Below are 23,141 nucleotides of genomic sequence, written 5' to 3' on the forward strand. Positions count from 1 at the left end.
CAACTCCCCTGGGCTAACCGCATGGTGTCAAAGAGGCACAAACACAAAAAGATAGAGTTGTACATGTCAGGGGAATTTAGTGTCCAAGAATACGCTGAATTGTTTTCTGGGTATTTTCCCAAAATGTTTGTAACCTCAGGCAGCTTCAAACAATGTGGTGGTGGTTTGCCTCGTCACTTCCACAATTTCTCCTGCATGTGTGAACTGATCTTATTACACGTTTTCATTTCGGAGTACTAAAGAAACAAATAGGGTTTTTCCACCAGAAATCACACCAATACATAGAACTAGTAAAAGTAAAAAAGCTGTTACTCACGTATAATGCCATTACTGGCTGGTTATGTTGTCCTTTAATTCTTTCTCCCATCTCTCCTTGATATATGCTGTGTTATTCTACCCTTTACAATACCCCAATAAAGCATTGATATTGCTGATCTAGAAGTACCAGCACATGTGCACATGCTGTTAATTGTACTATTTTGTTAAAATCTGAAGATTCTTAATTCTTCTTAATTTTTCAGATTTTTTTTTTTGTGAGCTATCATTATTTAAAGTTTGTATTTATTATCAAATTATTAGATTACGTTAAGTTTTTTTATGTTCAAGTCATTCTGATTGAAATCGTCACCCACAGAGAGGTGTACAAAAAAGTGACTACGGTGTAAAAGCCCAAGTTTGGCTGCTGGTTCTCATTTATTTGTTACTAAAGTATTGGAGTAATTTTTGCTATCTATCTATAGCTCTCTCTCTCCATATGGAAACTTTGTTAGTAGCCTAAAGCTGGATATCAGTGACAGTGCTTGTTTGAAGTCCACCTTCAGACATGCTTTCATTCGGGTGCTCTTCTTCGGTTTTTGTAGTTACATAAGGTGTTTTCTTACAACATCTATGGTGTTAAAAAAAACAAAACAGCCATAAACTTAGAGTCATGGGTGAGACTATATTCAGTGTATGACTTTTAAGATGCGGTCTTGCCCAAAATAGTATATTCTGACCAATACACTGTTTAGTATTTATTTCTATGATATATTTGTATGTAGTTACTCTTTTCATTGCACATCTGATGGTTTTGCTGAAATTGGCACAAGTATGACTGACCTGTAAATCTCAGTGTGACAATGACAGCAGTTTATTCAGATGCAGGAAACAATGTTCCTCCTACTAACTGAGGTACTGTCTTGTGTTGTAATATACATATATACACACAAGTATGTTGGTGGTGAATATATTTAATAGGCGAAACTTTGGGACATTAACCTGGTAGGTGAATAGCCTGAGTAGAAGCAGTTTGGTGTAAATAGAACAAATGCATTGAATTATGGAAATTGTGAATATAAAATTAAGCTGCCAAAGGGCAAAATGAGAAAAGAAATAAGACTCATGTTAGCTCTACATTAAAATCAAAAACAATGGGAAACGTAATGACAGGGGGTGGAAACTTACCCGGGGAAGTGTTGCATGTGAGTGATGGTGTCAGGCAGAGGCATTCCATAGCTCTCGGGCAGCAGGAGGCTCAGCAACCCCACCAGAGCTGTAAGACTTCCCATTAGGATGTAAGGCAGTGAAATCGAATAGCTTCCTGTGGCAACACAGGAGAGGAACAAACATTGAAAAACAGCTTTGGTTACAAAGGTACCATAGTGCAGTTTAAAAACAAGAAAAGAAAAGGCAAAAAACATCAGTAAACCCAGCTCAGTTCTGGATAACTGGATAAGTTTATCCAAAGTGAGTGCTAATCAAGCCTGCTTTTATGTGTTAGTGCTAGTAGCACTTGTGTTTTGCCCATTCATACAAAGCCTGCTGACAATCCACCTTTTCTTTTGCTTTTAACAAGCATCTCATTAATGTGTACTGTAGTGTCTGTTTATACTTTTGTATTTGTCTAAATTGTTAATGCCTGGTTTCATTTGTGTATTCAGTGGATTTGACTTTGTCTTTGTCTAGAGGCTCCAGCCCTGTGTTGGCATTAGAGGACAAGATTTTGAGAAAGTCTAAATATGAGGATAACCACAGTAATATCATCCTTACTTAGGTAAATGAAGTACGGAGCAATGATGCTGCCTATTCTGGCAGCCATGGAGCAGGTGCCAAGAGCTGTGTTCCTCAGTACAGTTGGGTAGAGTTCTGCTGTGTAGGCGTAAATGACGGCAAATGATGTTGTCACTGCAAACTTGCCTGTCATCTCCAGAGTTATGGCAATATAAATCATATCTGGAGGGAATAAAATATTGAATAGTTTAAGTTTACATGTTATCAAATAAACTGATAAATCATACACTAAACAAATTCTACATGGATTAAAATGGAAAAAGAAATGTCAGATTAGGTGTGTATTTGCATCGCGGCTTGCATGTGAGCAAATCAACACACTTACATTTTTCACAGTGTGTTTTTAAAGTTATGATATTCATTACATAATACAAAATGAAAATCAAAGCTATATTAATGTAGCATTATACTGTGGTCTGTTGACATGCCATACTTGCTGGTATGCACTGTATGAGGAGTAGAAAGGACCCTCCCATGAAGAGGGTTAAGAAGAGACTCAGTCGTCTGGGACACCAGCGAAACAAAACCCATGACAAAATGTAGGCTGGAATTTCTATCAGAGCTGAGAGGAGAGTGTTGAAGTGCACGTTGCCATGAAGGTTCGCCGTGTTCAGGGAAAGCGCAAAGTAGCTGATAGTGACAGTGTTCCTGTGAGGATAATCATTATGGATACATAAGTGACTGAGATATTTATTACACTTTACAGTAAATGGCATGGCACTTTAGCACTGTCAGAAACTATTAAACTTATTTATGCCACACTAAACCAGTTTAAAGAAATTCATTTGTAATTCCTTCATCAGCAACCAGCAAAAAAGTTTATCAGCCTGCTTGAATCACTTCATGCTTTTTTAGTGTTATAATCATAGGAACTGAATTTAAATTAAAAGAAAGATCAAGCAGCATTTGTGTTCAGACTGCCAGGAAGTGAGTGCAGAAGAATACAGGCATACTGTGCAGTTACATAAAACCTGATTTTGGTTGCAAGCTTCACAGCACCTGACAGATCATTATTTGTTGTTACTGAGATGGACTGACATGTGGTTGAAGCAATGCCTGCACAGGCTGGGTCTCTGTATGTGTGTGTGTGTGTGTGTCTGTAGTTGTGCATATAGGGTCATTGTGCTTAATGTGGAGGTCATATGGGACAGCAGGGACTCACCAGACCAGCCACAGCATGAGAGAGATCCAGCGGATGTTTGGAGAACATAGCAGGTCACAGATGTTGTGGGTTTTGGTCCTCTCAGACTGATTTTCTTTCTGAGGGGCAGCAGAGCACGTGAAACAACACACAAGCAGAGCCATCAGTCTAGAAATAAACCCATTAGAGCAGAACATTGTTATGGCATGGCCACTTGCTGAGTGAACACATGCATGTGCACATGTTCACCCAAAAGATAATAATTAGAAATGATCGGAGGCAAAAGTTTAATGTGAAACCATGACAAATAGTGGCAAAAACACTTCAGTGTGTGTGGTTTGTAGCATTCATTTTTATCATACGACTAATTTTTCAATGCTGCTGCATATAAATAACTCTTAAGATAAGATATTCATTCATCAATTTTTTTTTCTGAAGCAGTAGTATTTAAAATTTTATAACTTGCTGAATCAGAGGAGTTTGGATTCTGCACTATTAAATAGAAGGCAGCACATAGCCAAGAGTTTATGGTGCACATCACATGTGTGTAAATGCTCAGAGCAGCTGAGCCCCAGAGCACAGTAGCCAGATTTGAACTACGATCTCACCTGTGAAAAACTAAAAATAACTGGTGGAGGCTCGATTTTGTTCCTCTTGGCAGCATATCTCACTATGGCCTCAGCTTCCTGCACACGTCCCTGAGAGAGGAGCCACCGAGGTGACTCTGGGATGTACCTGCATCATTATTCCACAGAGTGGATGGTAAGAAAGAGCACTTCAGTTCCTTTGAACACAGGAAACATGACATTAAGCTGTGGTGATTAAACTGACAATACATAGTGTCAAACAAGTATATATGTCAATTCAACTGGCGATAATCATGTTTGATTTATTAACCTGCCAATTATTCATTTGGTCTACATTTTTGAAGTAATTAAAACTATCACAAATATTCCTGAGCAACAATCTGAACCTTTAAGATTATTTTACTATTTTTTACTATCACATAAGACTGAAATTGCAAATATTCAGTTTTCAATCTCTTATTCCAAAGGCAGCAAGACATGGGTAAAAGGAAGGCGTCCCTCTGGCAAAATTTTCAGACCCTCCTGGGGGATCTTGAGGTACTTCCTGGCCAAATGAAAAGTAACTCTTCCTAAATGTTTTGAGCCTAGAAGACCAAACCATCACATTCGGCTTCTTTAGGCAGATAAGAGTAGCAGCGATCCTCTAATGTCTCTCCAGGTGTTTGTACTCATCACCCTTTCTCTGGTACAGACAGACAGGGCCTCCTTTTCAGCACCCTGCCATAAGCTTCTTCCAGGAGGCTAATCAGTGTGATACCCTGAAATTACAAGCACATTCTCTAAAAGCTTTGAAAAAATTGGAGCCACTGCATCGAAGAGGCATGTCACCCAGGACAGCCCAATATCTCTGAGGAGCTCTCGTCCATTCCACTTTTCCACTGTCTCCCTTGACCCCAGGAGTTTCACAGGAGTTGTTTGCTTCACTGCCTGATGATGTCTTGAATCAGAGTCACCAGACTCCTTACAGGATGGGTTTAAGCCGTGCTTCCTCTTTCGGATACCTCCATTTACCAAAATCTCCTTGAGCTCCTTTAAAAGCCAGTCTACATGCTCTCCAAAGAAACTCCTCCCAACCTTAGATACTGATGTTTTCAGCTGCAGGTCTTTTGGCCAGTCGGTGCCTGCCTGTTGCATAAGGAGAGCTCCGAGCCAGCCAGGCGTGACAAAGCTCCCTCTTCACGGGGGCTTCTGTGATTGCTGGTGTCCACCAGCGCATTCTCAAGTTGCTCCTGGACTCTATATCCCCAACTGCCCCAAGGGAGAGTCACGAAGGTCTGACTGATGGGGGCCACAGCTCACTCTCATGACATGTTTGTATTTATTGGGTCTGCCTGGACATGTCCCCTGATCCAAATCACCCACAGGGGGTGATCAGGTGACAGCTCGTCTCCTCTCTTTGCTCAACGGCGACAGTGCAGATGATATAACTGGTACAACTCAGCTGTTTATTGATCAGAGACCTAAGATGACCCTTTCACTACATGACCTGGACTTCTTTTCAATAGTGGTTACCATGTTGCAAAAGTCCAAACAGTGGAGTCAGCCAAGAACTCATGAGTATTTCTGCATCCACAGAGCGCTTCTCACCCAGGGCAACTCCAGAAAACAAAGCTAAGCCTTCGTCCAGGATCTTCTCTGTCTGAGCTGTGTATGGAATTAAACTAAAATATGTCTTGTTGGTAGCAATCGACACACTGGAAACTCCCCCCCCCCCCCTCTCAGGCCCTCTGTGTACAGGTCAACATTGCAGCAAAGCATTACCAATTGACAAAATAGCAACATTGCAAAATATTCAATGCCTCTAAAAACTCGCACAGACACACACACCTACCTACCACCAGAGAGGCAAATACAGGAAGCCAGGCAGGGCAAGGCCGAGGAGGAGCATCCGCCAGTCTCTGATGAAAAAGGCCAAAATGGGCAGCAGCATGTAGCCTAAAGCAAAGAACAGATTCATGCCTGCAGTGGAGAAAATTGTCCGGACACGTGGGCCTAAAATTTCAGTTCCTTGACACAAGAAACAAAACAAAACATCAGTCCTCTGCATTATCATGACAAATTAGTTCCTGCAATCAATAAATAGAAGATGAAAATTACCTAGCACAAATGCAGATATGTAATTGGAGATTTTTCCATAGCCAACAACAAAGAACATAGCACAGAAAACAGTCCAAGATGGAGAAAAGGCCTGGATTAATGTGAACACTGTTTGGACTGTGATGGTTACAAACATCATTACTTTCCTCCCATACCTGAAAAAGACATTAAAAAAAAAAAAAAGGTAAGCGCATGTACTCGAAATGGAAAGTTCATTTAAATGCAGGCCACCATCCATGTTTTCACATTTTGGCTGCATGTTAAGTACATTATTTTACATGTGATGGGAAAAGTCATTTTTATTGACTTATTTTATGGTTTCCTGTTGTCTGTGTTTGGGAGGACAGTGTTTTTGTGTCAAATGTATGTATATAGCTTTTTACTTTGTTGTCTCACAAATCACTTACTAAAACTTTAAAGACCACACTAATTTGTCTTTGTACTCCTGCTTTTACAGGCTTGTGGTGGTCATTTTCAAAGGAAAGGCTCAAAATAAAGGTAACAAAACCAGCGGTATCATTCCTTTAAGTATTCCACTTCTCGAGTAAAACCAATACCTACATCACCCAAAATACAACTTGGCAGCAGCCAGTACAGCTGTAGCTGAAAGAATTATGGTGAAGTGAGAAGTTGCTAAAGAGATCAGTTCAGCTATTTGTTTCTGACCGGCATGCCAGAAGCACTTCTGACATGCCGGTCGAGAGTTGTCCGGATACTTATCCCTTAACATGGGAAATTGTGCTTCTGCTTTCCCCTGACTTGGACTTGAGCAGAAGAATAATGTAAAGAAGAGAGTGTAACAGATATGTTGAGTGACTATTTGCCCTCAGTCCACAAAGTTCAATCATTAACTAGTTGATAAAGCTTGATTTTCCACACACCACATACTCCGCATAGGGGTGAAGTACATTAAAGCAATAAGTGCTATGCTTTACAGTAAGTCCATCATTAGAGAGAGAGAGGGAGAGCTACTGCTTGGATATGTTGACTGACTGGTTATCCTCAGTCTACAAATGTCTGATTCTTGGCCAATCTAGTAATTGTTTGATAGTCTGAAAAATCTAAAGAAAACATCAAGTTAAAGGTTAAACACTGTATCGCCAAAACAGCCACTCAAGGTTCTGCTGCAGGCATTAAGTGTTAAATGACATGCTTGGTAAATCATTTGTCCTCCACCTGTCTGCTAGCTGTCCTGAAATGAAGGAGCCAGTAAGGACCCCAGAGAAAAAGACAGAGGAGGTCAGCGGATTCTTCCACCTGTCATCACACACCAGGTCCCACTGCAAGACAAACACACTTGCATGCAGTACATTCAATACAGTTGACTCTTTAGGAAGATATTTCTCAGCAATGAAAATGGCAAATAGTTTTCAGTAAAGTATAAAAGATCAGTATATTCTATAAATACAAGTACAAATAATTATATTAGCTTTAATAAATTGTTAGTACCTAAGTGGAGATGTAATTTACTTTCAGCTGTACTTTAGTGTTTTATATGATTGACTAATGAATATTGACATGTAGAAACATGGTAATGAAGAAAATAATATAGCCACCCTAATATGTATATACAAGAAAATATATCATCTACTTCTGAGTGTCACTAATAGCTGATAACTGGTTCCTCTTATCCCGGCATCAAGGTGCGATGTAGTTTTTGGAGGGTAGTAACAATGGGTGATTAAATTAGGCTCATCTGATACTTTACAGTTCTGTACTCAAACATAATCTTCCATTTCACACGAGTTTCATGCTCAATAAAATGGGACCGTCCTCTCTGCTCACGGAAGCTCTAACTTTGGGACACAAACCTCAGATGTGATGGTGGAGATGTAAACGCTCTGGTCGTATTCCCAGCCGTCCAGACAGCCCTCCTTAGGCACATTGGACAGGTTAACATCCACGCCGGGCAGTAAACCTTTCTCCGAGAAACTCAGCACGTCTTTCAGTCTGTATCTGGCGCACTTGCTGGGCACCAGCGCTCCGGTCTGGCTCTCCGTCTCCAGCGGGATGCTGCTGTTCCTCCATGCGGCGGACAGGTTGAGATGCGCCGGCACCAGGCAGCGGTGAGGCGGCGTGTCTGCCAGGAAGACGATGGCCAGGATGGTGAAGCCGTTCGGGATGACGGTGACGCAAAGCAGGAAAAACACCTGCTGCTGAAATCGTCCCCACTCGCCCAGGAAGGCGGTTTGCACCTCGTAGTCGGCCATGGATTTATTTAGTTGACAGGAGTGAACGAGCTTGCGGCGCTTTTGTGTCAGCTGTCAAACCACCACACCCACCACCCACCACACTAAAGATTAAACCAGAAATCAGAAAACATTTCCATCAGTCCCAGCATGATTAACTGGCTGTTTTCTATTGTTCACATTTTAATTGAAATGGCACGCAATTCCTAATAAAAGTGGAAAAAGGCTCCACTTCTGAAAGGTGAAGTGCCCTCAAGTGCAAACTGAACTTTGCATGTTGGCTTAAAAAAAATAGGTCAACTTTTCTGATGAAATTCTAAATCAAAACTTTTCTCCTGCAATTTATCAAAATGTCTGGCATATTTGAGTTCCTCCTGGTCCATCTTTCATTTCAACAAGTATGTGTTTATTTTTCTTAATGCCAGTTTTAATGTTTTAATGATAGAGCAGTTTATCACCTGGTGGTGTTTTGGCTACTTACACCTTAGATGATAACTTTGTTTGGTTACTTTGGTGAAGCTGGCCTCATCAGACTGGTAAAATGCTAAGCACAGGCAATGAAGTTTTAAATCAGGTATACATTTAATCAATACATTTGACATAGTTTGAGTGGGCTGTGTTCGTTTACAGCACTTTATTAATATAGATTAAAAAACATCCAAGTAAATTCAACGTGGTAAAACAATGCGGTACTTTGAGTGCACTGAAGTATAACGAGGAGAAAAACCTTTATGTAAGTTAAGGCACTTGTGTAGACAGATTTTTCTGGCTGCGTAGGAGCACTATAACAAAGTTTATGACATACTACAAACAGATTCCAACTCTTGTTCATTTTCCCTGTTTTCCTTTTCTTGTGTGTTTTGTTTTGTTTTGTTTTGTTTGTTTGTTTGTTTAGCTTTCTTTCAGCTCAGCTCTTTGTGGACAAGAAGATGGACAAATAGTTCTACACTGCCAATACACAGTAAATCTCCTAAATAAGTATCTATTAGAAAATATGAGTAAGGGTGATGCCTTTGGAACCCTGCCTTCGGGCGAGCAATTCTTGGAAGGCCATAACCAAGTTTGTAATGTTTACACATACGCTCATAAAAGTCAAGGACTGCCCAAAAGAATTGGGCCAAAAGTGCCAGCAGGATTGAGGAAGATGACAAGGAGATATCTCCCCTCTCTGACTGAGTGGATTTGGTGCCAGACCATGCACGAGTCACAAGAAAAATTGGCATTTATGCTGACAGCTGAATTGAAAGTCAAACCAAAACCAAGTCCATCGTTCGAAGGCAAGAGAGGCTGAACAACTGCAGCTGAGAGCCTCCCTCCCCTTCACCATCATATTGTTATTTCTTGTTTCAACTTGCCACACAGGCCTCAGATACTCTCCGCTTCTTACTTTTTACTGCAATGGCAACTGTGACTTTTTATCTTTGGTCCAAAGTTACAATGCAAAGCAATATACTCTCATGGAGCACAATTCCACAAAGTTCCCCTGTCCCTTCCATTGTTTACGATTGAATTTTAAATATTTAGTAGCCTGTTTTTATAGTACATAATGAAACATCACAGCATTGCTCCAGTTCAAAGTCCAGCCACATAAAACAGGAAGAACATGGCATATGCATGAAATAATTTTCACCTGCATTCAATAAAGCCTGTAAACCATAATAACATTAGTTGATGGGAGACTTGTACAAGTACCTGAACTTCAACTACAAACTGGAGACAGTTTTGCGTCCTGCAACATGTACAAATGAAACATGTTTTGGTGGATTACTGAACAATGACAGATAAATAGACAGCAGTAAAGTATATAATTCATAATATGCTTGTTTTTAGCATCATAAATTAGTTTACAGGAAAACTGATCTTAGTTGCAATGCGATTGCTATAACATGGATAGACTAAATAATTTGAACTCATCCTCTCGTGAAAAAGAGGATGATGTTGTAACCAACTTACTTCAATGATAAACCTGCATAAAAAGGGGAATGCCTTAAGTCTTACATTACACAACAGAGCCTGAGTCAGTCAGCCACAACTTTTGACAATTTCATAGCAACAGATCATTAAGTCAGTGGACCTTTGACTTTTAATTGTTCTTGTAAGACATGGGATGTTGTCGGTGACAAAGGACCTCTGATTACAATGATCTAATCTTGTTGTATTTAAGAGTACTTAATTCCCCCTATGTGTAGAGACACCTTATCAGAAACTTACAAATGGGAAATAAGAATAGCTGAGCTGAAAGAGTCCTGTTATCCCCATGAAAGGAAATTCATGCACAATTAGAGTGACTGATAGTATCATCATCAAGGTAATAGTTAGGGGCCTAACACAACAAAAGCCCCAGCATGGTCGTCCTACAGCTAAGGAGCCTGAGTGTAATCGTTACTTTTTGTCTAAAGTTCAAATGAAGGCCTGATAAATGTGTGATATCTAACGTATCATAAAGAAAGCTTTACTCAATAATTACAGTATGAAGAGAAAATGCATTGTTGGATTTCATTACTAAATATTTTAGTAACTACTACAGACCCATGTGGTTACTATTTGATCTAGTTGTTTATTCAGGTGTTACAATGTCGTTAAAGGAGGAAGGAAGCCAACTCGGGCTACATTTGTACATTCTGTGCTACACTACAATATGCTGTTGGCCTCCTCAGTGGCTGTGAGTCAATACATAGAACGGCTTGTTCACTGACCAGAAAGTCAGGTAAGGCCGTGCCTATAGACAAGATGGAGCCCAAAATCACACCCGTTACCATGAGAGGGAGAGAAAAAGGGTCATAGGTTTAGAAGAAAAAAGTAACTCTGTGAATGTTGAAAGTGTAGAACGGTCCTTTTATCATTGGCAGCCAATTCACGTGCAACCAAAATCTACAGTTAATTCAGAAAACATTCATGTGAGACATTTTTAGACAAGAAACTAAAATGTAATACTGTAAAATTCTTTTTTTTTTTTTTACATTCAGCTATTTATTCTAAATATAATTAATTAACTAATTTATTCTAAAATTTTAAGCAAACAAAGATTTTTTTTTTTTTTTTTAATTCCTTTCTTATTTTCTATTTGCCTCTGCAGTGAGGCTTAAAAAATACTCCAGTGGGACTCTTAATGCCACTTAGCAACATTTAGAGTACAGGCACGTGCACTTCTTTGGGGTATTTAAAAGTGTGGAATGTTGTTTAGCGAAAATACCACTTTGACCACAGTGGTGCGGGGGCTGGGAGGGTGGACTGGCCCGCTGAAGCTTTTGATCATTTTGTTTTCAGGAGATCAAATCAGTGGACATGGGATCTCTCATTCACTCATCTATGATAAATAGTTTTTCTGTCCACTCAAACTCAGAGACAGTGATCTTGCTGTAAGTGTTTCTAGGAAGGAGAAATTGTCACCAGGATAAGTTTTAATGCTCTTGGGACTGGGAAGTAAAGTTTTTGAATTGTGGCTCCATCCCACTGTGGAACCAGCTCACCCACAGAGAGCTCAACTCTACCACTCTGGTACTCAGCTGAAGACTTTAAGAGGGATACAACGTCTCAATCTCTGAGGAATTTCAGAGAACTTTTTTCCTCTCTGGAGAGCAGGGAGGTAATTTAATTTATAAAAAGAATGGGAGACTATGATGAGGACACTTCTTTCCTTGGACAGACTGGTCCTTACTTCTGGACCACATTCTTCCTCCTCAACACAGTTTTTGTTTCCACTGGATTTAATGGGCTTTACATTGTCTTTGTTGGAGCGTCTCCAAAACACCACTGTCTCATTCCAGACATTAACTTGACTGAGGAGTGGAGAAATGCCATAATTCCCGTTACAGTAGTGGATGGTGAAGAGGTGCAGAGCCAGTGCAGCAGATTCAGGCTGGATATGGTTAGAAATCTCTCTGCTCAGGGACTGATCCCTGGAAGGGATGTCAACCTCACAAACCTGGAGCAGGAGGGATGCTTAAATGGATGGAACTACAGCAAAGAAATCTACCAGTCCAACATAGTCACTGAGGTCAGTACAAATGTGCACAAGATGAATGGCGTTTAAGTTTTAAGGCAGCGATTATTTGTTTGTTTCAAAGTATTTATGTCATTTGTCTCTATTCGCAGTGGGATCTTGTTTGTGACAACCAATGGAAAGTTCCTTTTGCTTCCTCCACTTTGTTTGTGGGGTACCTTGTTGGATCCTTGATCTCTGGACAACTCTCTGACAAGTACTTCACCTATATTCATTATTTAATTCTACATTGTCAACTCATATATACAGGCAGTGTTTTGTGCGTTATTTGTTCTGTCACGTCCATAAGTGTGTTACTTTAGCTCATTATCAAGGAAACTTTGAGAGTTTATGTTTTGGGGTTTGTGGGGGTTTTTTTTTTTAAGTGTGGGTAACACACTGTAATGAATGTTAGCAGAGCGTATGGCCCAATTAGCTGTCATTAGAGTAACAACAGCCCCATCTACTGTTGAAGTTGACTTCTCCAGGAGAGGATCTGTTTCACTGCTGAAATCATCCCCATTCTGACAGGGATGGAAAAATTCACAGCTTGAACCAAAACTAAATGTTATCTAAAATCATAAGTTTCAATAGAAGTCTTTACCAGCACTTTCCTGGCTTTTTGTAATTCTAATATTTGCTTTCATGTAGAATCCAATAATGCAATTTCTCCCAAATACTATTTGGGAGAAATACTTTATCGGTTTATTACAGAAGCAAATGAGCTTGATCTGGGATTAGGTTATTGTAGGGTTTTTGAACCTGATAGGGTTAGGTATTTGTCAGTGAACATTGCAGAGCATTAGTTATTTTAAGTCTACAGATCTGACAGACTTAAGTGTCGTATAGCATGAAGAGACAGCTGTGAAAACTGCACCCACTGGATGAGAAATGGTGGAGAATAAGAGTGAGTGGCTTTGAGCTATGTAGTATTACTACATGTCATTAGTTCAAGAGAGTGCTGTTTGTCTTAACAGTCCATCTTTGAGGTCTAGCATCAAATTGTCTGTTTGTATCAAGAATGGTGATCGTGTGAGGGCAATGTAAAAGGAAACATTACACAGAACTTGTATTGAGTGATGAGCAGAACAGACCATTTCAGAGCAGCATTTGAACTGCACAGGAGATGATGATGGACAAAACTGATTTTTACTTTGACCATCTTCAAAATCATCATTTAGTGAGGTCAGATTTTGGGAGTGTAGAAATGTAAAATGTGACACCTATCTTGGAAATATGTCTGCAGAGAGTTCTGTAAGTCACAGTCGATCGAGGCTCATGTGACATGTTGAACAATGTAAAAAAAAATAAATAAATAAAAAAAAAAATTAGCAGCTTCTTTAGGTGAGTTATAGACATTTGTTGCTAAATCAACAGAGGCAGGCACTTAGTTTCTCACTTGCTGATGTTCTACCAGACTTTTGCTTCACTTTAGCCAGTTAATGGATAAACCCTTTGTTGGTCTGATCACAAGGCCCATCAAGAGGAACAAAGCAAACATGAACATGTCACTGCCTGTGAATCGCTGTCAGTGATACATTTTTTTTCCTTTCAGGTTTGGAAGGAAAAAGGTTGTCTTCATCTCTCTTGGTGCCCAGTGTGTCTCAGTCATGCTTCAGTCTTTTTCTCAGTCATGGAGAATGTTCTGTGTCATGTTCCTCTTTGTTGGAGCCTCACAGATATCCATCTACATTTCTGCATTTGTACTGGGTATGGATTTTAAAATGGTTTAGTTTTCTGGGTAGAAATCAGCTGAACAAATACCATCAAGATGATAGATGGATATCATGTCTTCTTTCACCATTCTTTGGGTTATAGAGATTATTATTTTAATCTGAAGCTTGTCAATTGTATCTTGGATAGGAACGGAGTTATTAAGCAAGACTATGCGAGTGCTCTTCACAACTCTTGGGGCCTTTCTTTTCTATTGCATTGGGTACATGACTTTACCATGGATTGCATATGGCATCAGAGAATGGAGAACTCTGCTTGCTGTTCTGTCTGCAACTGCTGTGCTCTACATCCCGCTGTGGTGGTAAGTGACACATGATTCTTATTGATATTTTATGTGTAAACACATCTGTTTTGCGGACACTTGAGTCAAATTCAAATATCTGTGCAGGTTCATCCCAGAATCTCCTCGGTGGTTGATCACTCAGGGAAGAATGAAGGAGGCTGAGGCCATAGTGAGAGACGCTGCAAGGAAAAATAAAATTGAAGCTCCATCTGTAATTTTTAAAGAATCAGAGGTGAGGTTCACATTTTTTATTTTATTTTTAACAGATATTTTTTCAGACATGGAGATACTTCTCAGCCTATGGCGGGGTCACAGTTCACCGCCCTGTCTGTGGTCAAACAAGTTTAAAAACTGCAGTCACATGTCTAGCATTTCTTTGGTATATTGCCACATATCAATGGTCTCACAGAGAAAACATGATTCCTGTTTATTCATTTTTCTTCTTAAAAAAAAGTTTAGAAGAGGGAATTGAACATAAACCTCTTTGTGATGACCAGTTGGCCAAAACCTAAATTGAATCTGCATGTAATTTATTTGAGATATTTTTTTTTTTCAATCCAGAAGACATACCAACACAAATCCTCTTGTTTGCTTTGGTTTTAGCTACAGACAATGTCCCTAAGCAGGACATATTCCATGCTTGATGTTCTGAAATCCAAAAACATCAGATGCATCACACTGATGTGTCTCCTTTTATGGTGAGTGGTTGTGTTTTATCCTGTCTGAATAGTGGTTGTTCACAACTTGAAAACCTTTGTTAGTTAGTGAAAATGTGGGTGAGTGAGCCACAAGAAACCAGATGGAAGATTTACAATGAAAACGTGCATTTAATGACATCTAAAGATATTTCTCTCTTTTTCAGGATGGCCATAAACATTGGGTATTTTGGCTTATCCCTGAACACCTCCAACCTGAGTGGAAATCCTTTCATGAACTGTTTTTTATCAGCTACCTCTGAGGTCCCTGCCTATATCGTTTCCACCTGGCTGCTAAAGAAATGTCCAAGAAGAGCACTTTTGTCATCGTTCCTCGTCATTGGCGGAGGTGTCCTTCTGCTCATCCAGTTCATTCCTGACAGTAAGACCTTTTTATTTGTTTATTTATTTTTATGGAAAAACACAGTCTAGCAACCTAACAGTAGTTTACACTCTACCTGCACTACAGCTAAAAGTGCTCACCATGGACAGTGTTTGTCTTTTTGTCCAGAGCCTGTTACTATAAAGCTGAGTGGAATTTCAATTGAGATGCTCACAGCAATAGAAAATTTTACGATTCAATAACAAAATACCAAAAAAGAATTACATCCCTGTATTTTTGGATACGTTACAAGGTACTGTTTATACAGTGACTATTTATTCTTCACTGAAGAGAAAAAAACTGTTCCAAAATAATTATTCCTACTATTGCGGTTATTCGTATTAATGAAAGACTGAAGCCGCCTCTAACAGTAGGTATAAAAAAACAAACATGCTGTCCTTTACATCTTCAACCTTTGGCCCAGTGTGCTATTGGTCAAGGCCGGAAAGTTTTCCAAGAAATTTAGCAGGTGTTAATTTTGTAATAGTGAGTAAAAAAATCTGCCTCTTGGAAGTAAAATGTTTAGGAAACAAATTTCAGAGAACATGTGTTTACTGTTGCCTGTGCAGTTCATTGTCTAATCCAGATCTGAATATTGTCTGCACACATCAAACATCATTTCAAAATCTACACTGCTAAGTGTCACGTTTTCTTCACTGATTGAGTTTGTAAGTGTAGGGCTGTATAAAAATAAGATACAACATCAGTGCACCATTAGGTTATCATGAGGCTACATATTAACCAACACCAGGGTCATGCGAACCCTGAGCTCATAGCTCACATGAATATTGAGTGTGGGTTTTATGTTCCCAATGCATCAAGTGCTTTATATATACTTCTTCAGAAATCGCTCTAAAATCTCCTGTCTTGCCTTCTCAGCCCTTCAGTCGGTTGCTCTGGCCCTGGAAATGACCGGGAAGTTTGGTTTCACCATGGCCTTCAGCATCGTCTACATCTATACAGCAGAGATTTACCCCACTGTCATCAGGAATGTTGGCATGGGAATGTGCTCTTCTGCAGCACGTATTGGCAGCATCACAGCTCCTTATATCATCTTTCTAGGTATGAGGAGGTTGACCACCGTATGTCACGACGATAATGATCGCCTGCATTAAAAAAGTCAATGGTGCATACAAACTTACTGAATGTTCATCTAGTTTCAAGTAACTCTTTTTTTTTTTTTCTTCTTTGTGATTTACAGGTTCTTACAATAAGGTTCTGCCTTATATCCTGATGGGCAGTCTCACCATTGCGTCCTCTGTTGTTAACTTCTTCCTACCAGAGACGCTCAATAAAGATCTTCCAGAAACAGTGGAGCAGATGCAAGAATATCTGGGGTGTGTGGGCACCATTAGCATATCGTTTTAGATTAGATAAACACACTAAGACAGCCACACAAGGACTGACCTCAGTTCTTTATTTTTTTTTATTTTTATTAGTTCCATTGTAAAAAGGAGGAAGTATGAATGTACAACCTGCCAAAATGTTTTTGTGGTATCTGTGTTGCTCAGCTGTCCTTTTTAAAACATCCCTGTCTTTTGATTACAGGTTGTGTAATGGACCCAAAAAGAAGAAATATGCTGGAAACGAGGGAAGGGGGAGCTTGTCAATACAACATGAGGCCAAATCTGATGTGCAAGCGCTGACTCCTTAGAGAAAGGATCTGAAAACAAATCCCAAGCAACGACTATGGGATGTCAAAATCCAAAATTAATTTTTTTTTTTTTTGTTTTTTAGAACTATTACTTTTTATTCATTTTATTTGGTGCTTGTAAATTCAAGACATTTTTTAGAAACGCTCTTGGATGGGGAGAAAAAATAGTTCCTTACTTTTTTTTTTTATTTAGCAAAATTGAAATCCATATAAATCTGGATAGTTTTGATTTTTGTCACACAAAGCATGTAATTTAAAAAAATAAACTTAAGAGCCCTTCTAATATTCAGGCTGACTTGTCTTCATCTTCTAACAAAAAAAAAAAGTATATCCTATATTAAAACATTGCTGTGCTGTTATTTTAAGAAAGGCCATTAATGAAACTATTAAGTGAAACTAATCACTTGGAAAGAGTTTAATAATTTTGAAAATATATTGAAAAATAATCCATCTCTCTCATATAATAAGTTACCAGCCCTTCTGTTTGCTTAGCTTAAATTGAAAACAGATGCAAACAGCTACACAGTCTCTCTCCAGCAAGAATGAACTTCCAGCCCTTCTACTGCTCATACACATGGCAGGCATACGATGACAGTGAATTTGTGGTGAAACCATCACCAGATATAGGAATTAGACTGTCCACCAGTGTTGCTATTTACAAATTGAAGCCATTTGTGTAAATTTTGATGTGCAACCTTTTTTTATTATTATTATTGGCCAAAACCACTGAGGACTACATAAAATCCAAAATGAGCTGTTGAACGGTTAGATTTTAATCAAGTGATTTGGTCACGTGTGATCAAAGGTCACTGTGGTTGCTTTGGTCACATGTTGAATTCTTACTTACTTTATCTTTCAACCAGCCACAATAAATTGTTGAAACATCAGAGCATCAGCAAGAATGAGCTTCATTACACTTTAACTACTTGGAAGTCATTAACTTCCTAAGTATTCCTGAAAGAATGTTTCGATACATTTCATTTTCTTGCAGAAAATTTTTCACATTTTCTTGCAGAAATGGCTTTTTGCTGTATTTTAATTGAAAACATCTACATTTAAGTCTAACATAGTTCAGAGCATTTTCATTTGGTAGCATGACTAAATATGGATGTTCCAAGTGTTATTCAACCTTTTTGTTTTTTTCTCGGTACATTTTATGTAACTCAGTAACCTCCCAGTCCCAATGAAGCTGGCATATAAAACTAACTAACAGTCGAGCACTCTCTTTTGTTCACTCTCTACAGACAGAGAATTTGCTTGTCTTTTTTTACTTATGGTTTGAAATGTTTAAAGTGTTTTGGTGATAAAAATGGGCAGCACGAAAATTAGAGACTATGACACCATCACTTCTTTTCTTGGATCTTGGGGACCATTTCAACGCACAATTTTTTTATCACTGGCCATCAGCATCTTGCCAAATGGCTTTATTGGCATCTACATAGTATTTGTGGCTGACACTCCACCTCATGAGTGTTATATCCCTGAAAGCTATAGCGTCAGTGAAATGTGGAAAAATGTAACGATCCCATTGGAAATAGTTGATGGCATTGCAGTGCGCAGCTCTTGCACGAGGCTCAACATGGAAATTGTAAGGAACTATTCCCAAAATAAAATCATCCCAAATGTGGATGTGAATGTAAGTGACATTCCTCTGGAGAGCTGCCTGGATGGGTGGACATACAGCAAAAAAATCTATCAGTCAACCATCGTCACAGAGGTGAGTGAGCAATTATTCCTCAGTTTAAAAAGTTTCCACATAGAATCGGTATTTCACAGCATTTTTCTGACATTAACTGGATTTAGGGAGTTAAATATTAATGCAGCTAGCTAAGACATGCATTAGGACAGCTTACGGTTCAGTTTTGTGACTTAGTTCATTGTTTTATTTGTGCAAAGTCCAAACTAACCAAATAATAATAAAATTGCAGCCATAACAACAAAAGTTAGGTGAATCATACACACACTGATTATCATCTTATGCCAGTATTCTCATAAGGCTGAATTTAAAATGTGTTTTAACCCCCCCCCAACAAAAGTAAAATGAATAAATGCTTTGTTTACATAATGAAGGATTTTCCTCTGTTTCTAACTGACTGACTGATTTCACAGTGGGACTTGGTATGTGAGGATGCCTACAAAATTCCACTGACCACCTCTATCCATTACATTGGTGTCCTAGTAGGAGCGTTTTTCTCAGGCCAGATGTCTGACAGGTCTGTATTCCATACAACATTTACACAAATTTTTTTTTTTTTTTCCAAACTATCTAATGTAGCTGATCGGGACATAGAAAAATCATGTTATTCATTTAACACTAAACTGCTATTGCTACACAGGTATGGAAGGAAACCTGCACTCTTTATTATGATGGGTCTTCAAACTGTGGCAATCACAGCACAGATATTCTCTCCGAACTGGGAAATCTTCAGCTTAATTTTCTTCTTTGCAGGTCTTGGAGGATTCTCCAACTATATCATTGCATTTGTGCTGGGTAGGTTGTCCAACAAGGTTGAAATACTTGATACTGCTTGTGGTCTTTGTGGGCATTTAAGGTTACAATAATCATCTGAGCAATTGGTTAAATCAATAAAACAATTTACTGGGTGGCCTCACATTTCCAAACATACTGTCTGTTAAAGTAAAATAACTAAGGATCTTTTGCCTTATTCTCGGTTCCTTGTCCCACAGCCAACTTGCTTGACTGACAAAAAAGCAACCAGAATTTTGACTAATTCTCCTCATATTTCTTACACCTACAGGTACAGAGATTCTCAGCCCAAAAGCCCGAGTGGTCTTCTGCTCCCTGGGGGTTTTTATGGCGTCTGCTGTTGGGTACATGGTAATGCCCGCTGTAGGCTACTTTCTTCGTGAGTGGCGGATGCTCCTGATTCCCATGGCGGCCTCTGGCCTGATTTACGCCCCACTCTGGTGGTAAGAATATTCATATATTGTATTTGACCTTTCATTCTTAAACACAATTATTTGCATTGCTCGTGGTCTCACTCATATACATAGTAATCATTGCAGCTCTCTTTCAACTCTCTAGGTTTGTCCCAGAGTCTCCTCGTTGGCTTCTCGCGAAGGGATATGTTAAGGAGGCCGAGGCCATACTGAGAGATGCTGCCAAGAAAAATGGAATCGAGCCTCCAGAGGACATTTTTACAAAAGCTGAGGTAAGTCGATCAGTAAGTTTATGTGGCAATTTAGGTCATTAACTCACTCATTCACAGTAGACAGTTGACTGTGTGCCTGAGATGTCCTACAATTCTTTGCAACAGAACTCTATTTAACTCTTAGTAGAGTTGTGTTTGTAGCATTGTTCCTACGATCTCTTTGCTCAGTGTATCTCTCTCTGTGCATGTAAATGAGTTATTACAGCTTACAATAGCATGTGGCAGAGCTAATGTTTCTTTAACATATGTTGTGGTTTGGATGGCCCACAGTAAATTTCCTTTTAATTTTCCCAGGTTGACGATGCTTTGGCAAAGAAAGATGAGAATTACACCATTCTAGTGATTCTGAGAAGCTGCAATATATTCTCCATTACAATACTGTCTTCACTTTTGTGGTGCGTCTCTCCAACATGGCATTAATATTTTGGGCTTTAAAATGAAAAAATAAACCTTTGATGCCCAAATAAATCAGAAGTATAGCTCATACAAGACACTCCTGACATTACATCGTCCCGATCGCTTTGTCTTTGAATGTCTTTCCAGGGTTGTGACTACCATCAGTTACTACGCCTTGATCCTCAACACATCAAACCTGAATGGAGATCCGTACTTAAACTGCTTCCTTTCTGCGGTGACCGAGGTGCCAGCTTACCTGATTGCACTGTTAATGCTCCAGTACTGTTCCAGGCACTTCTGCCAGTCATCTCCACTCTTCCTTGGAGGCGTTATGATCCTCTGTGTTCACCTCATTCCAATCGGTGAGTAACAGTAGTGAGTGAAAACGGATGGACCCACAGCCAGGAGTTTTTGGCTTTGATTCTGTGTGCACCTCTTGTGTTCTCCCTGTGCCTGTGTGGGTTTCCTCCTACAGACCAAAAACATGGACATTTAGGTGAATTGGTGACTTTAACTTGCCTGTGAGCGTGAATGGTAATTTTACTCTATATGTCGGCCCTGCAATCGACCTGTCCACTGCGTACCCCGCCTTCCATTGGTTCATGCAGCCCTGACAGATGAAAACGAAATGAAAAAATGAAGTGTGTGGGGCTGCACATAAAGGCCCTGTGCACCCTGTTATACTGGTTGGTTAGGCCTCACCCTACAACACTGCAGACAAGAATAATGGGTGGCAGTATGCCAGAATTTATACAAACAGCTCACAAACAGATACAATAAACCTACTGAAGGATGTCAGCTAATGTGAACATATCAACATGTTCACAATGATGACGTGGCAATATGGTTGGTTTTGAGAAATTAAAAAGAGTCTAAATCAGGAGATAATCGAAGTGATGACATTTCATAGGCTGTCGAAGCTAAATCCTGTACATAAAAGTAAGTAAAATAAATATTATTTAAGTCACAAATGCAAACATGACCCTTTGGTGGAGCGAAACAGTGTGTCAGAGGGCCACCAAAGCCCGTAGGATTCCTCCTGGAGACCTTGAATATCTTTTATCCTTCCTCAAAATGGTCAGCTGAAAGAATTCACAAATGTTTCAAGTCATTAACGCCCCTTAAATCGCTAAAAACATATTAGTCCTCTTATTGGGCCTTTTCTGTGTTGTTTTAACTGTAATTAAAGTTTTGATTATTTCCTTAATGTCTTAGCTTTACCGTGGGTGGCTGTTTTACTCGAAATGCTGGGGAAGTTTGGCGTCACATCTGCGTTTTGTGTGGTGTATGCCTTCACATCGGAGCTCTTCCCCACTGTTATTAGAAATTCAGCAATGGGCTGCTGCTCCATGGCTGCTCGTGTCGGAACGATCCTCTCCCCCTTTATCCTTTACCTAGGTAAGTACATTTAGTTTTCTGCTTCGAGCCTTTAGCCAATGCTTATACAATTTCTCTCACCCAAGTAGTAGGTATAGAATGATATAGAATTAAATTATTTAGTCAGTTCATGGATTAGTCGACTGACTACATATTAATCGGCAACAATCGGTGAAGCTTTTCAGTTATTAACAAGATGCTCTCTGGTTTTAGCTTCTCAAATGTGAATATTTGTGTTTATATTTGTCATATATGAATTATTTTAGGATTTTGCACTTTAGTTACCCGTTAAATAAGTAGGTTCCTTATGTCTGTCCACAATGACTGCCCAGAAAGCAGGAAGTACCAATGTTGACAGGATGATCCAGGTGTTGCCTTCCTCTGCTTCTTCACTGCCCATCTTTTCCTTTCTTCACAGGACAATACATGAAGTCTCTTCCATACATACTGATGGGCAGTTTGGCCATTTTTGGCGCTTTGTTATGTTTCCTGCTGCCAGAAACGTTTGGGAAGCCGTTACCAGAGACCATATCACAAATGCAGCGGATTTCCAGGTGAGTTTACACACTAAACATGCTGCAGGTTTACTGGCTACTGTGACTCACTGAATGCGAAGATGGAGGCCAAAAGTTACATTTTTACTTTGACTCGGTGGTCAACCACTGGCAGTTAAATAATACTTTAAATTGAGACAACCGAAAGTCTTCAGGGATGTGATGTTTTTAAATTATATTCCAGATTATTATTAGCTGAGTAGTAACAGAAATTGATAAAATGCGAATGAATGACATAGATCCATGCAGATCTTCCTGGTTAAATTTAACATACTGAGTTTTCTTTATGTTGGCAGTGTTGTAGTGCTACATAAACAGTCAAACATGGATCATTTTGACATCATGTGCCGGAGTATTTATTATGGTTAGAGGAAAACACTCTTTTCTGTTCTAAATTCATCTCAATGTGCAAACAGGGGAAGAGGAAAAACTGCAAAGGAAGCCGAAAATAAAGAGAGCACAGATGAATGCCAAGTTATAGAATCCAAGTTTTAAGAGAATGTCACTTTGTTGTATTTGTCATTAAGCTGTATTTTTCTGTCCTATCACGGAAGACTTAAGTGAACCCTGATAACAAAGTACCTGCATTCATTTCCACTCTGGAGGTAAAACTGTCTGCTTCATGATGTATACCTGCAACTTCACAATAAAAAAAAAAAAATCGTGTTCTCTCTACTTTCTTGAGGCGACATTTTGCTGAAATAATCCGAAGTGTGACTTAAAACCAAAAACAAAAGCCAAGTGGAAACACCACACCATGATGTGTGTCTGTGGCGGAGGGACGGAGGATGAAGTGATGCTGTCACTTTCACACCACAGCCGGGCTGCATGGATGTGAACACCGGGGA

General features: G+C 39.4%; 3 protein-coding genes across 3 annotated transcripts; 2 read left to right on the forward strand and 1 right to left on the reverse strand.

Moving 5' to 3' along the window:
* Positions 1-774: 774 nt before the first annotated feature.
* On the reverse strand, positions 775-8,084 carry LOC115054536 (solute carrier family 22 member 5-like). The gene is made up of 10 exons (XM_029519794.1): positions 7,686-8,084; positions 7,051-7,154; positions 5,875-6,029; positions 5,613-5,784; positions 3,799-3,925; positions 3,212-3,309; positions 2,483-2,697; positions 2,029-2,211; positions 1,444-1,579; positions 775-886 (listed from the first exon to the last, which is right to left on the reverse strand). The coding sequence occupies exons 1-10, from the start codon at positions 8,082-8,084 to the stop codon at positions 775-777; spliced, it is 1,701 nt and encodes a 566-aa protein (XP_029375654.1).
* LOC115054273 (solute carrier family 22 member 5-like) lies at positions 3,857-17,054 on the forward strand. Its single transcript, XM_029519416.1, has 11 exons — positions 3,857-6,372; positions 7,062-12,060; positions 12,159-12,262; positions 13,601-13,755; positions 13,909-14,080; positions 14,168-14,294; positions 14,666-14,760; positions 14,925-15,139; positions 16,019-16,201; positions 16,341-16,476; positions 16,688-17,054. Exons 2-11 carry the CDS (start codon positions 11,671-11,673, stop codon positions 16,791-16,793), a joined length of 1,683 nt encoding a protein of 560 aa, XP_029375276.1. The 5' UTR covers positions 3,857-6,372; positions 7,062-11,670; the 3' UTR covers positions 16,794-17,054.
* A 1,048-nt stretch (positions 17,055-18,102) lies between these two features.
* Positions 18,103-22,924, forward strand: slc22a4 (solute carrier family 22 member 4). The gene is made up of 10 exons (XM_029519212.1): positions 18,103-18,510; positions 18,903-19,006; positions 19,130-19,284; positions 19,553-19,724; positions 19,840-19,966; positions 20,261-20,361; positions 20,510-20,724; positions 21,578-21,760; positions 22,158-22,293; positions 22,710-22,924. Exons 1-10 carry the CDS (start codon positions 18,103-18,105, stop codon positions 22,786-22,788), a joined length of 1,680 nt encoding a protein of 559 aa, XP_029375072.1. The 3' UTR covers positions 22,789-22,924.
* Positions 22,925-23,141: the final 217 nt, after the last annotated feature.

Source organism: Echeneis naucrates, chromosome 14 (genome assembly GCF_900963305.1).
Source record: "Echeneis naucrates chromosome 14, fEcheNa1.1, whole genome shotgun sequence".
Lineage (NCBI taxonomy): Eukaryota > Metazoa > Chordata > Actinopteri > Carangiformes > Echeneidae > Echeneis > Echeneis naucrates.

Coding starts and splice junctions, on each gene's coding strand:
- LOC115054536 (XM_029519794.1), bottom strand. CDS start 8,084: ATGGCCGACTACGAGGTGCAAACCGCCTTCCTGGGCGAGTGGGGACGA. Junction 7,155..7,685: donor TCTCCACCATCACATCTGAG/GTTTGTGTCCCA, acceptor TTTGTCTTGCAG/TGGGACCTGGTGTGTGATGA. Junction 2,698..3,211: donor CTCATGCTGTGGCTGGTCTG/GTGAGTCCCTGC, acceptor TTATCCTCACAG/GAACACTGTCACTATCAGCT.
- LOC115054273 (XM_029519416.1), top strand. CDS start 11,671: ATGGGAGACTATGATGAGGACACTTCTTTCCTTGGACAGACTGGTCCT. Junction 14,295..14,665: donor TAATTTTTAAAGAATCAGAG/GTGAGGTTCACA, acceptor CTTTGGTTTTAG/CTACAGACAATGTCCCTAAG. Junction 16,202..16,340: donor TCCTTATATCATCTTTCTAG/GTATGAGGAGGT, acceptor TGTGATTTACAG/GTTCTTACAATAAGGTTCTG.
- slc22a4 (XM_029519212.1), top strand. CDS start 18,103: ATGGGCAGCACGAAAATTAGAGACTATGACACCATCACTTCTTTTCTT. Junction 20,362..20,509: donor ATACTGTCTTCACTTTTGTG/GTGCGTCTCTCC, acceptor ATGTCTTTCCAG/GGTTGTGACTACCATCAGTT. Junction 22,294..22,709: donor CAAATGCAGCGGATTTCCAG/GTGAGTTTACAC, acceptor ATGTGCAAACAG/GGGAAGAGGAAAAACTGCAA.